General features: G+C 32.7%; 3 protein-coding genes across 3 annotated transcripts; 1 reads left to right on the top strand and 2 right to left on the bottom strand.

Moving 5' to 3' along the window:
- Positions 1 to 8,272: 8,272 nt before the first annotated feature.
- LOC105137606 (40S ribosomal protein S20-1-like) lies at positions 8,273 to 10,366 on the top strand. Its single transcript, XM_011043406.1, has 4 exons — positions 8,273 to 8,379; positions 8,831 to 8,960; positions 9,076 to 9,189; positions 9,985 to 10,366. The coding sequence occupies exons 2-4, from the start codon at positions 8,843 to 8,845 to the stop codon at positions 10,122 to 10,124; spliced, it is 372 nt and encodes a 123-aa protein (XP_011041708.1). The 5' UTR covers positions 8,273 to 8,379; positions 8,831 to 8,842; the 3' UTR covers positions 10,125 to 10,366.
- A 952-nt stretch (positions 10,367 to 11,318) lies between these two features.
- LOC105137605 (chloride conductance regulatory protein ICln-like) lies at positions 11,319 to 13,832 on the bottom strand. The gene is made up of 7 exons (XM_011043405.1): positions 13,604 to 13,832; positions 13,359 to 13,482; positions 12,597 to 12,711; positions 12,397 to 12,456; positions 12,210 to 12,266; positions 12,021 to 12,115; positions 11,319 to 11,643 (listed from the first exon to the last, which is right to left on the bottom strand). The coding sequence occupies exons 1-7, from the start codon at positions 13,768 to 13,770 to the stop codon at positions 11,566 to 11,568; spliced, it is 696 nt and encodes a 231-aa protein (XP_011041707.1). The 5' UTR covers positions 13,771 to 13,832; the 3' UTR covers positions 11,319 to 11,565.
- A 926-nt stretch (positions 13,833 to 14,758) lies between these two features.
- Positions 14,759 to 16,778, bottom strand: LOC105137604 (40S ribosomal protein S13). Its single transcript, XM_011043404.1, has 5 exons — positions 16,654 to 16,778; positions 16,490 to 16,562; positions 15,949 to 16,087; positions 15,358 to 15,544; positions 14,759 to 15,032 (listed from the first exon to the last, which is right to left on the bottom strand). The coding sequence occupies exons 1-5, from the start codon at positions 16,674 to 16,676 to the stop codon at positions 14,999 to 15,001; spliced, it is 456 nt and encodes a 151-aa protein (XP_011041706.1). The 5' UTR covers positions 16,677 to 16,778; the 3' UTR covers positions 14,759 to 14,998.
- Positions 16,779 to 22,245: the final 5,467 nt, after the last annotated feature.

The following is a 22,245-nucleotide window of genomic DNA, read 5'->3' as shown; positions in this document are numbered from 1 at the left end:
AACGAAGGAAAAAAGAGAAGAGAGAGAGAGTAATTCTTGCTGCCATGAAAATTGAAAGCCGTCATCACGCATTGATTGTTTAATCACTAATTATTGACGTAGCTAACTAGCCCATCATTAATAGACACGTCAATAATTTTCCCTTGCAGGGTCTGTAGAAAATATAGATTTTAACCTTCAATAATTATGAAGATTGGCCTAATGATTAAACAGGTATCTGCTATCTTTATCACCACCAGTATTATAATTTTGGATTACATTGGTCATCGAAATTTAAATTATACGATGATCTAGCATGTAAAATATAATTTAATAAGAAACAAAGATAAAATGTCATCGTTCTCGAAAGTCAAAAGAATCAGATTTAATAATATTATTTTATTTTAATTAAATGATAAAAGATAAAAAAATAAAACCTTTAGTGATGTATTTCTGCTACCAAGTACAATTTAAATGTTAAACGTGGGGGTTAAGGCAGTGCACGCATTTAAAAATGTACAAATCAAAAATCATCATTAAAAAATCCAAATTAACCCATGTTAGCTAAAATTCTAAAAATAAAATGTAATTAGATATATGCTTAGACTAGACACTGTATATATATATATATATATAAGTAATATTTAAATAACATGAACTGTTTTAAATAAATAATAGAAGTAAATAGTTTATTTTATTTTAATAAGATGTTAAAAAATTAGTGAAATATGAGTGGAAGTATAATTGTAATTGTTTTTTAAAGTGTTTTTTATTTTATAATATATTAAAATAATATTTTTTAATTTTTTTAAAAATATTTTTTAGATTAGCAGATTAAAATAATCTAAAATAAAAGTTTTAAAAATACAGACCGACACATGTTTCCAATCACTTATCACCGTACTTCAGGTCACAGAGTTGTTTGTTACAGAATTGTTAATGAGGAGAATTATTGCAAAGCTTCGATGATTTTCTTTTTCTTGACAGCTAAAACGACATTCAATGTAGTCTTCTTTACTGGGAAAAAAAATGATAATTGTGACAGTGTGATTTAACTGCAAATAATGATGCTGCGTGACATGAATTGACAAAAGGGACTGGAATTCTGTGTCTGAAAAGGAACCGAAAGAACACCAAACAAATCGTGGCTTTGAGTCCAGTCAGTGTTCCTGTTCCTGCGTGAGTTATTCAAGGGCCCAAACAAAAACAACCCAGCACACATTGTCTCGTTGATTGAACATGTGTTCGGAGATGCTTGGAATTAGGGGTGTTTTTCCTCTCAGACATTGTGGGCCACCGTGGATGGCGGGTGGTTAGCGGTACATGTCTTGTGTCGTTTTTGTTGAATTCAATTCATCGAAATTTTCACTATATTCCAAATTAATTAAAAAAAAATTATTAGAATTGATATTAATCTGTCTTGACTGTTTGTTTAAAATATCAAGCTTAATAATTGCAACTTTCAAAAATCACGTAGATCTTTTAGAGCGTGCACTTTAAAAAAATAAAAACATGAGTGTTATTATTAGAACTTTAATGTGACATTAGAGTCTAATCACACTTTATTTTATTAGAATTTATATCGTTCATTTCAACTATTTATTTAAAATATCAGACTTGATAATTGAAACTTTTTAAAAATAGTATGCCATTAAAAAAAAAAAAAAACTAGGCATTAGAAGATGGCAATTCATGTCCTGTCCTGTTTTTAGACCACAGCAATCATGTTGCCTTGCTCACCTCATTAGTGGCCCTTCTATTGCGTTAATTTCCTTGCTCTTTCTAGATTGTGGTCTTGTGTTATGGTCATTGCGATTGAATAGTGTTTTTTATTTTTTTAATTGATTTGATGTGTTTATATAAAAAATAAAATTTAAAAATATTATTTTAATATATTTTTAAATAAAAATAACGATTTAATAAGCAATCTCTGCGAAACTTCTAGATATAATTACAATAACTCATTTTCTGTTCTTCAATTTCCACTCACTTGGACAGGGTTTTGTGAAAAGGATCTGTCTTTTTTTTAGATTAACGTGGATGTCCGGGCCAGCTTGCGTGCACCACGACTAATCCCACGGGCCCTGAAGTTAATGACCATGTAAGCCTCCAGTGACCATCATATGAGCAACCAAGGACTCGAACCTGAGACCACAAAGAGAGCAAACCCCTTGATCCCAAGTCTTTACCACTTGACCATCACCTAGATGGTTACCTAAATGGTTGAAAAGGATCCGTCTTTGTTTTGCTGTAAAGTGAAGGTATGTAGTTCGTCAAATAATATTTATTAAATGTCAAAAACCTTGAAAGATTGTGATGCTCATGTTCATCGAGTTGAGATGAATCGAAATAAGCTGTTTTAGGTTTAAATTATATTCCAACTTAGAATGATATTTATTTTACCCTAAGCCGACTAGAATGAGGTTTGAAAGCTTTCGTTTGAATAATAAAAATTCAATAATAATCATGCAGCTAGCAATTATATACATGAGCATGGACTAAGAAAACCTTACTCTGCTTTACTCGAAATTTTATCATTCTTAACTTCGAATCCTGGTTAGATTTTAAATAGATGAATTCATATTCAAATTAATACATTTATATAAAAAAAATAATATTTTTTTTAGCAATATTAGTTATTGGATAAGGCCTGATCCATCTATTTCAAATTATTAGAAAAAATAATTATTTTATTTAATTATATATAAAGGGACATAACCCATATAAAAAATAATTTTTTATTTGTTGAATAATTATTTTCTCTTTTCTCTTCTCATTTTCGACTCTTTGCATTACTTTATTAAGATTTATAAAAATATTCATACGATGTAATATCATTTTGATTATAATAATTAAAGTGATATTAAAATAATTTATTTAGAGATAAAAGAATAAATTATTACAAATAAGTTTTGATTTTCATTTTATATTTAGTATCAGAGTTTGGCTAACTGGTTGTCTGATAGTGTCAATAAAATCGTTGGACTTCTTAAAAGGGATAAATTGTAATATTCTATATCAACAAATGAGAATTAAAAAAAAAACCGTATACGAACATACTCAATTTAACTGATAAGACATGTTTTAACATAGCCTCCACTGAAAATCAAACTTAGAATGGCGTTGGAGTCTTGATAATTAGATAAATTCTCCTTTTTTTTCTCCCTGAGAATCTGGCATCATAGAAATAGAAATACAAGGTAGGCATGAAGGTATGCCAATGGTGAGACTACTGTATATGTATTATGTGGACTAGGACTACTGCATTCCTGTACAGTTATTTTAGTTTATTATATTTATTTACTATATTGTTCTTGTAAAGTTATAGATTATATATAAATAAATAAAATTATAGAAAAAAATACGCGAGTTAATGGGTTAAGGCCGAATCATTGCGCCATTGAATGATTAGGTTTGAAATTCAACACAAATACACAACTGACAGATTGAGTATTAATGGGTTAAGGCCTAGAAGGTTGGACTTTCATGTTCAAGGTGGGTCAGGATGTGAAGAAAGTATGGCCTCGACTGGCATCGGAGGTGAGCACAGTTTTCTTTCTAAATGGCAAGCTCCTCTGCTCTGCACCCAACTGTTCATCAATTCCATGACAATTAAATCACCTGGGTGGATAAAGATTGCCTGGCAGAAGATAGCCGCAGCACCTGCAAAATCTTATATAGCCAGCATAAGTGGAAAAATGGGACAAATTTCTGGTGGATTAACTTTATCTGGCTGCGTGTGACTTCAGATTCTGCAAAGCATTCATTGAAGGACCTTAAAATGACCTGACATCCCATGCATTTTCTTATATTATTTTTAAAAAATTTAATAGTTGAATTCTGAAAATTTTTAAGATTTTTGTTAGGTAGATCGTGAAGATATTTCTCTGTGGTCAACTTGATTGCAAGACTGAAATAGCATTTTGTCCCTCAATAATTGCTTAATGGCTGAAAGTTGGGGATTCTGAAGTGGACATCTTGCACTCGAATTCTAATAAAGGTTAGTTTGATTGATTCCAGCTTTACAATTGGAGCTTGCCCTTGATTGATCATACCGTTCAACCGGTGGCGGAGGTAGGGAGGGGCTGGTAGGGCCCGACCCTTGCAAAGAAATGTTTTTCTCAGCTCATTTTATTGTAAATATTTATAATTTTAGTAAAAATAACTGAAAATTTATTTTTTTTAAATAATTTTTTAATCTAAATCCCCTAATTTTTCGTTCTTGCTCTGCCCCTGCGTTCAACGTTTTATAACTTTATTGATAGGACGTAGGAGAAGGGAAAAGAACTTTGGAACCTTGATGCTAAACACAATACTATTGAATCTCTAGTTACAGCTATCGATATCCGATTAGGGATGCTATCCATGAAATGATATTCTTTCAATTAACCAAGATATATATTTTTTTAATAGTTGTAACTTAACTTATCATGTTGTTTTAAATTTACTTTTTAAAATTCACTTGTTTGAGTCCATAAATTTTAGTATTTTTAAAAATTTATATGATTGTTAACTATTAATTTTAAAATTTATAAAATTAGTCGAGATACACGTAAACTAACTTGAACATTGATATTAATAAAAAACATAAATTATTTTTTATTAAGATTTCTTGGTGTTAACCTAATTAAATTTAGTTGGATTAAAAAAACAATATTAAGTTAACCAAGCTTAGCAGGGTTAATATTATTTTCAATTTAAATCAAAATTAAATATATCTATAAATCATGAATTTTTTTGAATCAATCCATGAAATAATACTGAATTTAATAATTACACACAAAATCATCTAAATATCTAATAGCAGGTCATGTGACTTAATATTACATGGCGGGTTAGTTTTTCGGTTCTTTCCTTTTTCTTCCAGATATAATCTCCTGGTCTAGCGTGAGGAACCCTAATAATGGACATGGACATTTTTAGTGGAATGAATGGGCTTGCAAAGAGCATGTGGGCTACACTGATTTGAAGTTATCTATGCTTTATCTGAGTTGGGACACATTGTTTCAAAACCCGACTGAGTTATTGACTGGATGGATCGAAACCAACAACAAAAAAAAAAATTGTTTAGAAAGAATCAAAATATATTGTTTTGAGAAAAAAACCTCATCGAGTTGATTTGATTGGGTTGGTTCTGGGTGAACTAAATCTTTGAGTTAATTCAGGTTTTTAATTAAATAAATTAAATTTTTATATTTTTATATTTTTTTTTTTACTTTAACCAAGACAAATCTAGTGTTTTTTTGTTTTTGAGAATTATACTAGCTTATAGGCCTTTCTCTTCCTCATTGTATTTTTTTCCCCGTTTTTTTCCATTATGATTTTAGTGATAGTTTAGGATGTTGTCGATCAAAATTTTATTGCAATGGTTATTTTGGGTTTCATTAATCCTCGTCGCATATGACGTGTTGTCCCTGACATTGCCAAATGTTTTTTGAGAGTGTGATGGAAGTATTTTTTTGGTTAAAAATAAATTAGAAAAATATTTTTTATTTTTTAAGATTTATTTTTAACATAATCATAATAAAACCATAAAAAAATTAATTTCTTTTTTTTAAATGCTATTAAATCACAATCTCAAATACCATCTATTTTCATGATCTATGTATAGAGAAGTAGAGGTAAGAATAATAATTTTTAGGAGTATAGTGTTATAATCTTGATGAAAAAAAGAAATTCACAGATATTATTGTATATTTTATAAAAATATCTTATCTGATTTCACATCTTTAAAATCATACATTTTAACTATTTAAAACTAGAAAAAAATAAACTACATTGATAAACTCCAAATCTAATTTAAATGTTACATGCGTTGATATACAGTTAAAAGCCAGACCATCATTTTCCTGGATAAATTTCAAACATATTTCTTCAGCAAATCTCAAATAATACTATATTGAGTATCATCAGAGAACTAATATTAGAATATTTAAAATTAGACAAAACAAGATGTTTGACATTGAATTCTTCATCTCACCCATTGTTTCGTATCAGCACCATAACTCTTGAATGCATCATCAGTATGCATTTCTAGCACTGCTGTTAATTTTCTCCAATATCTTACAGAATGAATAAATTGAACGATACCCTTCCTTTTTTTTTTTTTTTGTTGATAATCTCAGTAATGGTAACATTAATTTCTACGTGAAAATAAATATACAAAAGGTTGAAAATTTGCGTGAATCTATTTTCTCCCCCCTTCATGCCATTGTTCTGTTTTCTATCAATTACGTGAGTATTTTACTTATCAACCATGGAGTTCTCATGACATGCTAAAACTCCGTGAATCTACTTTCTTTCTTCCCCTTTCCTGTATTGCCAGTCATCGGGCCGCCAGCGAATGAGAATATCTCAGGAAAATTGATTGATGAAATTAGTTTTTTTATATATATTATTATTTCTCGAGTATAAATCTTGAAAGATAAGTGTGTGAAAGTGATGAACCCAGGGGTAAAAAAAACCCTAAAAAACACATGGGCTAAATTTGTTGCCTGGGACCAATATGCTCCTTGGACCTAATGAGGAATGGGTTTGGGTTGTTGTATGGGCCTGTGAGGGTACTGGGCACATGCCAGCACCCTGCCGGGTTTGTTGCCCAACACCCGCGGCTCTAAGCCACAAGTGTAGCGCCATTGCTGGGCCTGCGTGCCAAGTTGGGGTGCTAGGCGTACATCCCAATGCTGCTGGCGTGAAGCACCCGCCAGCACCCCCCAGGGTTGGGCACACACCCAAGCCCAATGTCTGTTGGTCTAAGCAAGGTCCAAATCTGTTTTCTATTACAGTGGACTCATGCAACTCGTATAAACCCAATATTTCATTGAATATTTTTCTAAAACCCCACACGAGTTACTTAAAAATCTTGCTAAACCCTTTACATAGGTACTGATTATTCTATATTTATCTAATATATATTATTTTAAATGAAATATAATTTAAAATATTATATTAATTTATAGGAGTTAAATTACTCTTCAACCTTTCATTTCCACAAAAAAATAAAAAAATAAATCATGAGTTGTAAATAATTCATAAATATTCCTGGTAAAGAGTTTTCATTCTTCTCAATTCTCTCTTTCATACGTATGTTTATAGCATATATTTGTAAAATATTATTATATCCTCTCTAATTATAGAAGTACAAGAGTTCTTTATTCACCATGAATGATTTTATGGAAACACTAATTATTTTAACTTATCATGCATCACTTACCTGTTACTAGTTATCATGACTTATGATTTATTGGTTACCAATTACCACCTATCAATTACTTTAATTTATCAGCTACCAGATTTTTTATATTAAGCTACTAAACACCCTAGTTGCGAAAAAAACAAATTAAATTATCATAACTAAGTGATTAATTAATTATTTAATACATAAATTTTATTTTTAAATCATTTAAATTTTGCAGGATATCATAAAATTAAAAAAAAAATACACTATGAATTTCCACTTGTATGCAAATTGATTTGGAAATACCATTTATCTTAAAAATATAGTAATCAATTTTCAATGTGAATCCTTACGTCTTCAAGTGATTATTGCATATCATATAATAGTTTATTTATTACGCAATGTTACTCTCGAGTCAAATCCTCAATTTTGAATCTAAATTTCATCAATAAACAACATTAAATAAAATTTTTAAATTTTTTTAAAGAAACAAAATTTAATCTATCATATCTTAGACATTCATGAAGCTACATATCAACATTTCTTGACAGTGTTGGTGAAAACCAAACAGAGCGTGCGAGAGAATCGATGATATTCCACATATCTTGTTTGTAAATTAGGTTATTAATTTGTTTAACAATGCAAGGCATATATTTTGATAAAAAAACACATTTGAAAATTATTTATGATATTTTTAATATTAATACATTAAAATCATTGAAAAATATTTAAAAAATAAAAATAAAATTTTTATAGTTCAAATACACTTTAAAAGACAACATCAACACAGCATAACATGAATTTTGAATAAGATAAAGTTTTTTTATCTATAAAATTCATTTTAAAAAATATAAAATCATAACGCTACAGTATATTTTATTTCAATGATGTCTCTATCAGGTGAGGTATTTCTTATCTCACACCTTCAAAATCATCAAAATTTTGTTTCTTTTTCTTGCTCAAAACCTGGATTTAAATAAATTAATGGGCAATTTTATGGGTCTAAAAGGCCCAACACAAAAAAATACTAGCAAAAAAAGGGTTAGTCTCTCATCCCTACCCGACCCACTACCCGGATTTAAAATCCTAACCCTAGTTGAACACAGCTACATATATATTACAACTCACAACCCTAAATTTTCTCCATCCCATTTATCTATCGCTCTAAACAGAGAAAGCCGTCGCTGCCCCAGCACCTCCACCTCTCTCTCCCTCTCCCTCAGGTCTCTCTCTTCACCCCTGTAGCTCTGCTGTCTTGATGTTTACTTCGAAGTAAAATAGTTTTTAAGTCTAACTTAGATCTATGACTGTGAGACTCATAATCACTTTGATTAGTTTATGCTTGTCATTTTTAATGCATGGTTAGTTGATTTCAGCTAAAACCCATTTTTTATTTATGTGGCTTAACTGCAAAATATGCTAGTTTATAAGAAAAAAATGAATCGCTTCTTGTTTTAAAGACTAAAAGCTCGAGAACTAGAAACCCATTTTTGCTTCATGCATGATAAGTTCAAAATTTGATAGTTCATATGTGAAAATTGAATCATTTTTTGTGTAAATAGATAGATAAACGGTATAAAAATTAAAGTATTACTGTTTTTGGTATATTTTTAATGAATATGATGTAAAGATGTGTGATATTGAATGGTTTGTTTTGTTTTTGTTATAAAAAAGCGAACGGAGAAAATGGCAGCCGCTTTTGGGGCTATGAAGGCGCAGAAGCCGGGGTTGGAGGAGACCCAGGAGCAGATTCACAAGATCAGGATCCCTCTTTCCTCCAAGAATGTCAAAAACCTTGAGAAAGGTCTATTCTTGAAATCCTATTTTACAATCTGACTGTTATTGATGAGACCCATTTTGTTTCTTTTAGTTGTATCTTTTTGTTCTGATTTCTCTTTTTTTGCTTGTGTTACTGATAGTTTGCACTGACTTGGTTCGTGGTGCCAAGGATAAGAGACTGAGGGTCAAGGGACCAGTGAGAATCCCTACCAAGGTTCTTAACATTACCACCAGGAAATCCCCTTGTGGTGAAGGTATTTATCTCAAACTGCTTTGACTAATTATGGTTCGACTAATATGTAGTGTGTGCCATTTTTTTTTATCTTCTTTTATGTGCTATTTACACAGTTATGCAACCTTCAGATTTTAGAAATTCACTTTTTTCCCATGACATAATATTCTTATTTATTGATTTTGGTTCATGCTTTCTTCAATCATGCATCACTTACTTTATGAGTTCCAAGTGCTTGTTATTGACATATTTCTTTTTGTAATGTTTGAACAATTATTTTGTTTCATTTGATAAGAATGGTTTGAGGGTGAAATATAGAAGTGGCAGAAACATCACTGTTCTTTATAGATAAGCTCTGTTAGTTGTTACCCTCTAGGACCAATGAAGTAATCAATCACAAGCTTGTGTTCTCTGTGCAGTCGTATGCAGTAGTATTAACTGGTTAATGCATGGGAAAAGGGGCCTATTGATTAAAATGTTGCCAATTTAATTTTCTAGGTGTTCTTGTGTGAGCATTGGAACTAGGGGGATGGGCTATACCATGCTGGTTGGTTTTGTGATGTTTGCACAGGAGTTTCCAATTAATATTTGCTTCAAAATGATTTTCATGGTTCATGTGATAGAAATGAATCTCCCTCACTTAAACATGTGTCCTATCTGTCTATTTTGAAGCCATTACAAATTGAAATTTGTTGTGTTACGTTTTTCTATGTGGTTTATCTGTCATTTCTATCAAGTCATTGATCTTCCCTTTTACAACCATACCTGTTCAGCTAAAAGAAATTAATTTTATATAATTTTTCTGATCTGCTTGCAGGAACCAATACATGGGACAGATTCGAGCTTCGTGTCCACAAGCGTGTAATTGATCTCTTCAGTTCTGCTGATGTTGTTAAGCAGATCACGTCTATCACAATTGAACCTGGTGTTGAGGTTGAAGTTACCATTGCTGATTAGAGAGATGCTGCTTACTTCTTTGGGGCTATTGTTTTGTTTAGTTTACCAGAACACTTTGCTCCCTCAGATCTTTTTGATTGAAAGACAGTTTATCAGCCCTCGTGACTTAAAAGAATACCTGTATGGTTAATGTAGTATGTGTGCCTTTTCCATACCATCATGTTAAAAATTCGGTAATGGAGATTGAATTTTGTTTCCTTATTTCATTATGAAATGTTATGATTTCCAAGTGTTCTCAGGTATTGTCTCATGCAAGATTCTGAAGTTATTTTATTTTGAGTTTGTTTCGTTTTTAAGTGGAATAAATTTGGCAACTTGTGTTGAAAAGAACGAAATTAAACTTCGTAGGAGAAGCACGCACATGGTTTTATGCTCTAGTATTGTTGCAGAGGGTATCCTCTGCTCGGATGCTTAATTTATTATAACAACTTGAGTTCAAATTGAGTGTTGGTACTGATAACCATGGCAATGATCTTGCTAGATCCGTAGTGGCTAATCATGCTGGTAGGCGTTTGCCAGTCAACACTTCTGCCCTTGGGTTGTCTACTCCCTTCTTTGATTTGTCTGATGAAATAAAATGCCCTCCTTATTCAGCAGGCTAATGTAAGATCAGCTGTGCCCCATTGATACGCACATGAAACTTTGCTGTGAACTATGGTATCTTGCAGATGGGTTCATGACTAATTTGTTGCCTGGGGACAGCCATATTTGTGATTGCCAGAGGATGGTAATCCATATCATCTGATGTTGTCTAATGGTATGGCTACACAGATACACAGCTGTTTGGAAGTTCTGCATGGCTTTTCTAAAAACTTTATTATGTTAATGATTTTTTATATGTTAAAAATAAAAAAATATTATTTTAATATATTTTTAAATAATTGTTTTTTTAAATAACTACTACTACCACCCTACCCTACCGTGTTTGGAGATGTTGATTTCTCGAAACTAGTTAGAGAGTAAAATGCCCGAGGGATAAACAAAACCGTTATCAGTACCCTCGCCACTGGTGGACTGCAATTACCTCTAACCTCTCTTCCTTGGACACAAACAAGAGATACACCATGACACTGGTGGTTGACTGCAACAACCTCTTGACCTCAGCCCTTAGATATAAACAGGAGAAAGACATGCCCCTGGAGACTAGGTATGACTAGCATCTCCCTTTGCAAGCAAGGCCGCAACAGGAAATCCCCAATGATTGTAAAATACATAAATATTAACACATTAATCCGATGTAATTCTGCCTTAAAAATCTTGACAATACACCACCCGATGTTAGAAGGTAAGTTGCACGAGTAAGGGACAGCAATCCTCCCGCCTCCACTCCAGCCAATCATCGAATATTTAAGAACAAATTTACAAATGTAGCAAATTTCAGGGCGTGGAAGAGGAAAATGCGCATAAATATGCAACCACTGGTTGTTCGAAAAAGGGAAGCTCAGTGATGGCCACCATCACTGTCATTTTCATGTTCCATCTCCTCTGCATCTTCAAACCGATTATCATTGATCTGAAGCTGCACATAGATCATCGCATTAACACTATAAGATAATCAAGATTTACAAGAAGCCAGTGAGAGTTAAAATGGAGCACAAACTACAACTAGGGCCAATCCACATATCCCATTTTCAACACAAGCAGCCACCGAGAACATCCCAAAATTTTAAACATTCATACAGTACACAATAACACACAGCATATTGAAAAATAGTGTCATCAAATATTTGCCTGGATATATAACAAGTTCTCAAGTTTAACCATATAAAGAGCAAATGTTGAAAAGAAAACAAACGCTTGTTGTTTTAGCATGCACTTTAAGTACCATATTATGGATATATTAACCATCAATATGGTACTGAAAGTGCATTTTAAAATGAACATTAACCAGCCTACCTCAAGCACCGTACGAGCAAGGTCATGATGCCCATTTGAATGACCAATTGAACTTGATGGATTTTGAGAGAAATTCCATTCAGAATCTTCCTCTTCTGTAGAAAAAAATAGTTACAAAATATAGGGCCAGTATGCTTGAAACAAAACTATTTTTCAGAAGGTACCATGCTAACTGCTCTAATCCCTTACCAGCAGTTTCGTCTACTAGTTGGTTGGCACTAAAGATCCAATTGTGTCCTTCATCGTCTAAATAAACATCATCAAACACATATGAATCGGTATCAATGCAGTGGAGAATAATAGCAAGTATGGAAAAGAAAAATCAAGATAGAAACCATCCATTTAAAACAATTGCAACAATAGTGCCAGCTCCCACCTTCAATTGGTTCAGGATTTAGCTCAGCGCAATCACATAATATCTGAAACAAAGTATCCACTAAAAAACAAAAAAGAAAAAGAAGTATTTAATCTTCAATCATCAAATCCATACCAAACGTGATGCAAGAATAAGTGAAGCAGTTACATGACAGGAATATTAAATATGATAAATCCATTAGAAAAGGAATGCATTAATACATTGGCCAGGGTCTGAAGGAACAAGCCTCATTTCTGTGACTTTTGACAAGTCTAAAGCATCACTACTTTCTGAATCCGAGTCTTCTGACTCATTTCCATCCTCTCCAGTCTCAATCTTCAAACAAAACAACAATAATCAGAACCACCATGCACTAATTAGCTCACCAGAACTAACTACTTGAGACACCACCATAAGGAAGCAAACAAAATTATAATGCTGAAAATTCCTGGCAGTTACATGCTTAATTCAAAGTTAAATGCAAATTTATGGCCTCATATTGTATTCTAACAATATATCCACAACCAAAATTAAGTAGCAACAGCCCAAGAAAGAAAGAAAAAAATTTCCCTCTCATACTGAACCAAACAATAGCCTTTGCTACCATCCACCATCGGATTCCCTCAAAACTAAATTACTTCTCTTCAAGTATCATAATAGTGATGAATTAAAACACCAGAAAACTTATAGCATTACACTATATAACAAAGATAAAGAAATATTAATTTAAAATATGAGCATACAATATACATGATACAAAAAGATCAATACAAATCCATCACCCTATATTTACACACCAGTACACAACACACACACACACAACTTGCAACAGCACGTAACCCAAAAAATAAAACTCACTGTTAATTTCAATAGCATTTAAACTCAATCCAACATAGAATTATTTCATCAGCACCATAATTTTGACCAAAATCACTCCTTAAAACATCGTAGTCTAATCCAAAAGAAGAGCACAAAAACCTTACTTGAGTATAGATACAAGGAGAAGAGTAAGCCTCAGGATCTCTTGAAACAGCATGAAGTGAAAGAGACAAGAAATCAACTGCGTAACCTTTTGTCCTATCCACATCACTTAACCACACAACTTTCCTGCAATAAAAAGAACACAGCACTTCCATTTTTACTCCAAAAACATCATAAGCTCAAAAAAGAAACAAAATTCCCAAGAAAAAAATGGAAAAGAAATAACGGGTTGATGTTATTTATTTACTTTGTGGAGATGTAAACAGTGCCTTGAGATTCAGGGGACCGGTTGCCGATGACAATGGAAACTCCTGGTTGCACACACATAAGGTCCTCGCCATTTTCGTTGTCAAGAACTGGTTCTCCAGCACCGTCTCCTCTTCTCTCGGTGAATTGTCTTAGACCTGGTGCCATTTTTCTATTTTCTTTCTTGTCTGGGTTTCACCTGGTTTATCTAGGGTTTTATGGAGGTTTTGGTTATATTTTGTTATTAATGGGCTTTAGATGCAACCTTTACTGGTTAAAGCCCAGGAAGACGCTCTATTTCTATTTTACCATTGCGGTTTTTCTTAGATGAACTCTGAGCCCTGGGGCAGCTGAATCAGGACCGGTTGGGATAAACTATTTTTTTGTTTATAAATATATTAAAATAATATATATATATATATATATATATATATTTATTTTTTAAAAATTATTTTTGAAATGATATATCAAAACATCCATCAACCTAAAAACTTAATTTTAAATAAAAAAATTCAAAATTTCTTGCAATTCCAAATAACTCACATTGTGATCTATAGCTATTAGATTTATAAAAAAGTAGATTAAAAAAAACAAGTTTAGATTAATAAATTATTGGATCAACTTCCAAGCTACCAGAAAAATATATTTATCATGTCCATACAATCAATTTACTAAAACCCTAGGGAATTCAATCCTCATCTGAGCCAATATTCAAGAGTAAATTCATGCTACAACTTTATTTTGATTCAATCAAGTTCTACATGTTTAATGTCAAATCTGGTTTAATTAATATTGTATTTGACGCCAGTCATTTATATTTTGATTTTGAGCCAGGATTCAAAGAGCAAATTCATGTTATAACTCTATCTTTCACAAAAAGGAAGAAATAGAGGTTCATGCCGGTTCCAATCCTGCTTCTCTGCTACCTTCCAAGCTCCAACAAATGCTCTAGGGTGATCTGTGTCTTGCAGTTGAAATTGTGATAATTAATTCCCGTTGTTTCAAAATTCGAGTTGAAACCCAACCGTAGAAATGATTACCTTCCATGGGCTATGTACTGACGTACATTATCGTACAATATTGGTAACAGGTTTCAACGAGAAGAGACTAGGGAGACAACCACCGTCTCCCAAATAGGCAGTTTGAGGCAAATCAATTATGTTTAAAAGATAATTTAATAGCTCAAAACACAAAATATACTTAAAGGATACACGGAGTACAGAATCTCAAACGCCAAAACAAACATTTAAAGCAAAATTTATGTTCTAGGATCCACTCCATCTTTTGTCCCAGCTAACATGATATCATAATAATGCTTATGAACTATGACGGAGTCCCCCACGCGAAGACCATCCATGCAGGATGTATCAAACCGTGCCACATGCGTAACTATTGTCTAAGCCACCAGCGTGCTGGCAGTGGATGACTCGCTGCAAGACAAAAAGCGAGTTATACTATGAATATTAAGTGAATAGGCATACGATATTATTTGTGACAAAAAAAAAAACCCTGCAGACAGCTTGAAATCTTGATTAAAGTTGGTAAAACGAGTGGGAGCAGGATACTAATTCAAAATTTCAATTGAAATATGAGTGCTTTGGTCATAATCTTACTCGAACTACAAGGAACGGAGCAAGGTATTAACTGAGATCACAGATGAAGAACTACACCTCAGAAAGTTTACAAGGTGCTGCCATCTAAAATTGAAGGCTACCATGCACAAACACTGGGTAGTGAAAAAGTAAACGGGCTTACTATTTCCAGACAGGAGGAAGCTTCTTTGTCTTCTTGTAGTAGCGAGCAAGCCTGTGAATTCTGCTCTCGACAAGGATCAACCTGAACTTGGAATCCTTATCCTTCCTGTTCCTTTCCAAATGCTTTCTGATGGCAACAGCTTTCTTGATGAGGTGGTACAGATCCTCAGGAATTTCAGGGGCAAGACCTAAACATACAAATACCAACAGAACAATCAAAACATCCACAAAAAAGAGGCTCGATGAGAGCAGCACTCACTTGCTGATAAGGATTTCAATCATCAGCACAAATTAATAGATCAAATATAATCAGTTCCTTAAAATCCAGGAGTTAAAAAACTGAACCAAAGTCAATTTATATCCATTTGCTTAAGGATGATTGAAATAACATTCATGCATAGACACAGAACCAAAACTTCAGTTCCATTCCTTTGACAAACAAAGCACTCAATTCCACTAATCCCATTCGCTTACATTTCCCAACAACCAAATAGAATCAAAACATGGATTTTATCCCTCTTCAAAAAGCAGCAAAATTGCCTACATGCACATATCAACAAAAAAATCCCAAAAATAACAAAGAGACACGTACCATGAGCCTTAAGGATACGCAAGATCTGGTTTCCAGTAACACTCCTGACCTGAGCAATACCATGAGAGTCACGAAGAATGACACCAATCTGAGATGGAGTCAAACCCTTCTTTGCAAATTTGCAGATGTTATCCTCAACCTGGAACCATACCAGCTCAATAAGCACTCCCTTCCATCACAATCAACTTTGAATGTCCTATAATTTCAAGTTAACTACAGTGCATAGCCAAACTTGATAAAAAGCCACCATTAAAAATGAACTAAAAAAATATCATTACTGTTTCCTAGCTTCAAAAACTAATAATTTTTCCTACTAACCAACGATGCAAAACTGAAAAAAAAAAGCTAATGATTGAAAACCCATGTCTAAAATGAGCTAAAAATATAACTACAACGGCCTGGAGTCATAAGAAACTATGAAACTATAAAAACAGGTAAAAATCTAGTGACTTGAAAATAAAGCTCACACCTTTTTAATCTTTAACACTGATTGATTCAGTAAGAAAACAGAGAAAAAAGACAAGGGGTTTATAAAACTCACATCTTGAGCAGAAATCTTAAGCCAGCTTGGTGGAGTTCTCTTGTAAGGCAAAGCTGAAGCTGAAATACCCTTACTGCAAAACAAACCGCATAAAGGTCAGTTTTTTTACCAAGAAGAAAAGTCCATAAAGAGAGAAAGAGGGAGATTTGAGAGAATGATAGTACCCGTGACTGTGCATACGACCCATGGTGACGGTGATGAAGCCGGCGCTCTGTGTGTGTGCTTGTGATTCGCTTCCTCTGCGACTAGCCGCAAACCCTAGAGCTTACTTTTTATCGCCATTTCTAGGGTTTGCACTTTATACATAAGCGATATCAATAATGGGCCTTACGGAAATCTCGGTTGAAATTTAAAGTCTGGGCCGTAGCTTTATTATGTGGACCTTTAATGTTTTGGGCTTGGGGTGAATTAAGAAGTCTTATCCCATGGCTTTCGTATCTGATGATGACATGATGACCATACTAGAATAGAACATTGTCAATAATAGCTATAAGTAGCTGTTTGGGTTTATCTGGGTTATTTTAAGCCATGTGTATATATAATTTTTAATTTAAATACATTAAAATTATAAAAAAAAATACTAAAAAAATATTAATTTAATATTTTTTAGGCTAATGTATTTTAAAAATACATTTAAAGGCAAATAAAGTTATCATACCAAGCAGATACCAAGTATATTTACTTATCTTTATAACAGTAATTGAGGTTTTAATTTTTTTATAAATGAAATTTTTTATATTTGATAGCCTATTTAAGACATAATTTGGGAGGATATTTAATTCATTGTGAAAGCAAGAATAAAAAAACATCATTTAAATTTATACCTCTATTTTTGTGGGATTTACCTTAAAATCCAATTAGGGTTTGATTACTATTTTAGAACAGCATGGAAAAATCATATTTAATTAAAAAAATAAAAATAAAAAATAAATTTACCTATAAATTTCTATAGTTTTAAATAAAAAAGTACATGTCTCATTTGTTTCTCCCATCTTCATTTTTTTTATCCCAATATAATAACTAAACTTTATCCAAATATTTACCCAAACATCTCATTTTAGAAGATCATCAGGTTGCTTGATAGATTTTTTTTCCTCTCTTCAGACTTGTATGAAATATAATTATTTAAAAATCCTTGTGAATTTGATTCCGAAGATCCCAACCACGCACCAATAAAAGCCTATTTCTCTTGACAATCTCAAGCCCTTTTATGTAATCGAATATTTTGGAATTTGGACCTAACTTCCTGGGCTTGGCCTTGTAACACTTTAGACCACAAAAAAGCCCAAATTACAACTTTTGCTTTCCTTCATCCTTTTCTTTGATGGCGATTACTGTTCACTCGCCATTTTGGTTGCCATTTGCCAATCACTCAGCCACAGGGATGTCAATTGCACCTGCCTCCGTTGATTCGGAGGCCTGCATCGAGGGATTTTTGTCTTCATAGAAATAGAGACGGATAAAAATACCCGATTAATTTTGGTACAGAAATGGAAACGTTACCTTCTAACTCGATGGAACTCCATGTGCATTTATAATTTTTTCATATATGTCCAGTGTTATAATGTAATTATTATAGTTTTTTCTTTTTTCTAATCAATTTCGTTTGATAAATTAAAATATTTTTTTCATGGCCTCATATATTTTATTTGATGAAAATTAGTTATAAAAAAATTTCCATGAACCTTTATAACAAAAATTAATCATTATATCAATAGTGTTTATTTATAAAGTTTCGTTGCATTTTAAATAAGATATAAATGCAACCTTTTTAAAAATAAAAAAACATAATTTATTAGTTATAAATCTCACAATTTTTTTTTGTTTGAAATGCAGAGAAAAGAAAGGCAATTATTTTTTATTTGAATAGAGTTGGTCACACTATGTTGTTTAATGAATAGAGTTAATTGTACTGTGTTGTTTAATAAACAATGTAGCTTGTTTTATTGTTCACGTGAAGAGTAGAAATATATCCTATTATTTTTACTGAATAGGGTTTAATTCAAACATTTTAAATTAATCCAACACAGTAAAATAAACATAAATATCAAATTAATTTTAATTAAAAATAATTTTTATAAAATAATTTTTTTCAAATTATAATCACAAGAATTATCACAATACCAAACAAATCAATATATTTGCTATTATGATATATAGGATTATATTAATAATTTCTTTGTTTTAAAATATATTAAAATATTTTTTTAACTTATTAAAGTTATAAAAAATACTAATTTAATAATTTTTGAAAAAAAATATATTTTTAAAAAACATTTAAAAACAAAGCAATCTTATTCCCAGCACACAAAGACGTGCATCCTAATCATTAATGTGGCAATCAATTTCATGTGGTTTAAGGGTTTAGAAAAAATGGCAGGAATAGCTTTAATTCCTTCCTCGTAACTCGTAAGAGAATCAATGGCAATCCAGTGCCGTATCGAAGAAGAAAGAACCCAGAAAGTTAAGCTAAAGGCACTTCAAACATTCTTATTGGAACTTTCCATGTGCTGGTTTTGGCACAAACTTAGATCAAGGAACAACCCCACTCAGTGGCGCCATGGCTCCATTTCTTGTGAACATTTATCAGGAGAGGGGCATGACCAGTGCTTGGCCCCCCCATAAGTGTGGGCTTGGAGTTTCTGTGTGGCCGTGCCATTGGCGGCATCAATCGAACAACTTTATCCTGCACAAGCTGTTCCCAGCTCCTTTACCTCTGGTAATTTGCTGGACACTCAGCCTGTCAGCCACACAGAAACTCCAAGCCCACACTTATGGGGGGCTAAGCACTGCTAGATACCACAAAACCATAAAAGATAATAATAATAATAAAAAAGTCAAGAACCATGCCTATGCATAAAAGAATAGATTGAAAAGTAACACAAAGCCATTTTTATTATATAAAAAAGAGATGCCTTGTGCTTCTGCAAAGAGACGAGGAAAGTTCCACAAAAAGGTATAAGATAGGCAACAAATTCCCAAAAACACTTTAAGAATAACGCCAAGGAATAAATTTGTTTTTCACTTTTCTAGCAAAAGAATTCTCACAGCCCCCCCTGTCCCTCCCCCAGCACATTAGCCAATACCATTGCTGGTCCAATATGAACGGAGACGGAGCTATTGGACTTAGATCTACTCTTACATAAAAAAACAACAAATTCTACTATAGTATGTCGCTTGTCTGATGTTATGGCAGTAATTATTTAAAATATATCAAATAATATAGTCTGATGTTATGGCAGTAATTATTTAAAAAAAATTATTTAAAATATATCAAATAATATTTTTTAAAATAATATATCAAATATTTTTGCACCACAAAAATACAAAAATAAACGTCATACTAGAAAGAATTATCTATGCCAAAGAAGGGTCCACGACCCGATAAAACGGTGGATGAGACGAGATTTGGATATTTTTATGGATCAATGTAAGAATTTTGATCAGTTAATAGAACATGGGGCGAAGTTAAAAACAATTAAACGGTGGATTACAACTAATTATAGATAGATAATGGATTGAGCAACCCCAGATATTCCATCATGAACAGAACGATCCTAAAGTGCTTGTCTTTGTAAGAGGAATCAATCAATGCTCTATCCTTCTCTCTGAGGGAGGAGGGAGGAGGGAGAGACGTCCATTTCCATGTCCTTGTAAAATTACATGGTGTCGAGGACAAGAATCATCAAAATATTCTCCAATTTATACACTTCGAACCAAGCACGGTACTGCATGTCTACAAGTGTTGAAACTCACATTTCAGCTGGCCCATTTCTTGCATTATAATCTCTCTGGTTCATGTGGTCCTGGTCACAGAATATCATGCAGAAGAGGACTTGCTGGGCCATTGATCACAAGCTCGAACAAGATATGTAAACCATGACGAGTCCTTTGCATGATCAGTGGCCTGTGTATTTGTAACCTTTCAGTACTGGTGCCAGAGGTTCCACTAAGTAGAATGATATGGTTGATTGAGCTGGTGTCCCCACAGCCTTAAACGTGAGTGCAGTGGTCCTCCTAGTTTCAGTTTCTTTTCGAGCAATGGTCCAACTTTCATCAGCAAAAGCTTTCTTTATTGCTCTCTGTCTTGTGATTTTCTTTGGATGCTTCCTTTTCCACTATTGTTCCAACTTGGTTTTTGCAGCACAGAGTTTGTTTATGGCTTTTTATAGATGGTGTGGACTTTCTTTACCCCTTCACTAGGTAGGCAGAATCTATTCCTTGAAGCATCTAGTTCTTGCATGGAAAGCACCATCTTGCCTTAGTGAAGGGAACCACTTTTCTCATGCATGATGAGGACCACCCATCTTTGCGTCTGCTCTCTCGTTTTTCCACTTCAACCCTGAAAATTTTCTTTTATGGGCTATAAAAAAAAAAGAATCATAGTTTTCTTTTGCTTTAAGCGTGTTAAAAATAGTAAAAAAAACTCTGGGGAAGAAGGCTTCTAGTTTCCTGGGTCCTTTTAAAGGATCAAGATAAGAACTTTGGGGAGTGGAACGTAACAGGGTTTTGTCTTTTGAGAGGCTCGAGCTCCTAGCCATGTCCATACAAGTAAAGCACCGGTTGAAGTTCTCCAAAAACCTTCACATTTTCAACTACTACACTACACTGTTATGATTTTTATCTTGGTTAAATCTTTATCTTGTTTTATTTTCTATTTTTTTTTAATAAGGGCAAGAAACCAAATTCTAAAGCTACTAAACTTGAATATAATATTAATTTGAGTTGATATTTAAAAAAAAAATATTAAAATAATCAACGAGTTTTTAATTGAATTTTAATTAGGTTAACCGAGTTTAGATTAATCTAGTTTTTTTAATTTGATTATTCTAAGTTGATTTATTTATTGTTTTTATAAAAAAATTTAGATTAATCTCAGATTTAAATCAACTGAATTAGTCCATCAGATGCTTCCAAACTTAAAAACAAGGGTTGAACCTATGTTATATTTTTAGAAGTCTTGTGACAGATATATGTAAAATTCCATGAAATTCATGTAGATTTTGCTACAGAGCCACTAATTATACTCCAATTTCACATAGCCAAAAACACTTCCAATTAGTTGCTATCTCAACAAAATCTAAATGCTAAACATAAGATTTGCTAAAAAAAGAAATCAAAATTACTACAAACCATTGAACAAAAGCAACTCAGAAACCAAAGAAATCAAGATCTGTCGGAAGGAGTGTCTAAGTCTGAAGAACAAGAAGCTTAGCATTGAGACAAAGTTTGTCCGCCTCTGACATGGCACAATGAAAGAGACCATAAAGTACGGGAGGCAACATGGATTCATGGTTTTTGAATTTCTAGTGATCGCATGAGGGCCAGTCCATGAAAAGAACGTAAACCCTAGAGCTCCCATTGGTTGTATCTCGATTTCGTATCTCAATCCAATTAGATTGAGGGTCTACTAGCGACTACTCTAGGGTTGCGTACACATGGTTATGCTTTTTTTGAATTTGAACTTGCTTTGCCATTGGACGCTGATCCACGTTGACTGCTGCAAGACAGCAGGTTGTGCCATGAGCCTCAACAGTTCTGTACCTGACAAGTCATAAATTACCACGTGGCATGGTTGGTGCTCGCCATTAATCTTAGGTAGCGTTATTAACTGTATCCACACACTGTTTGACAAAAAAATTATTATTTTTTGTTTTAAATTATTTTTTAAATGTGTTGGAAATAAAAAAAACATTATATTAATTTATTTTTAAATAAAAAATATTTTAAAACATAATCACTATAAAATTAACAAA

Source organism: Populus euphratica, unplaced genomic scaffold, assembly GCF_000495115.2.
Source record: "Populus euphratica unplaced genomic scaffold, PopEup_1.0 scaffold149.1, whole genome shotgun sequence".
Taxonomy (NCBI): Eukaryota; Viridiplantae; Streptophyta; class Magnoliopsida; order Malpighiales; family Salicaceae; genus Populus; species Populus euphratica.
Note: the sequence above shows the minus strand (reverse complement) of the source record. Positions and strands in the feature narration are given on the sequence as shown.

What these genes read in the sequence shown, in the direction of transcription:
- LOC105137606 (XM_011043406.1), top strand. Translation starts at nt 8,843, where the DNA reads ATGGCAGCCGCTTTTGGGGCTATGAAGGCGCAGAAGCCGGGGTTGGAG. An exon ending in TGTCAAAAACCTTGAGAAAG is followed by an intron (nt 8,961 to 9,075) that starts GTCTATTCTTGA and finishes TGTTACTGATAG; the next exon opens with TTTGCACTGACTTGGTTCGT. An exon ending in GAAATCCCCTTGTGGTGAAG is followed by an intron (nt 9,190 to 9,984) that starts GTATTTATCTCA and finishes ATCTGCTTGCAG; the next exon opens with GAACCAATACATGGGACAGA.
- LOC105137605 (XM_011043405.1), bottom strand. Translation starts at nt 13,770, where the DNA reads ATGGCACCAGGTCTAAGACAATTCACCGAGAGAAGAGGAGACGGTGCT. An exon ending in ACTGTTTACATCTCCACAAA is followed by an intron (nt 13,483 to 13,603) that starts GTAAATAAATAA and finishes TTTTTATTGCAG; the next exon opens with GAAAGTTGTGTGGTTAAGTG. An exon ending in TCCTTCAGACCCTGGCCAAT is followed by an intron (nt 12,457 to 12,596) that starts GTATTAATGCAT and finishes TTTGTTTTTTAG; the next exon opens with TGGATACTTTGTTTCAGATA.
- LOC105137604 (XM_011043404.1), bottom strand. Translation starts at nt 16,676, where the DNA reads ATGGGTCGTATGCACAGTCACGG. An exon ending in GGTCGTATGCACAGTCACGG is followed by an intron (nt 16,563 to 16,653) that starts GTACTATCATTC and finishes TTTGTTTTGCAG; the next exon opens with TAAGGGTATTTCAGCTTCAG. An exon ending in CTTCCTCCTGTCTGGAAATA is followed by an intron (nt 15,033 to 15,357) that starts GTAAGCCCGTTT and finishes TTTGTCTTGCAG; the next exon opens with CGAGTCATCCACTGCCAGCA.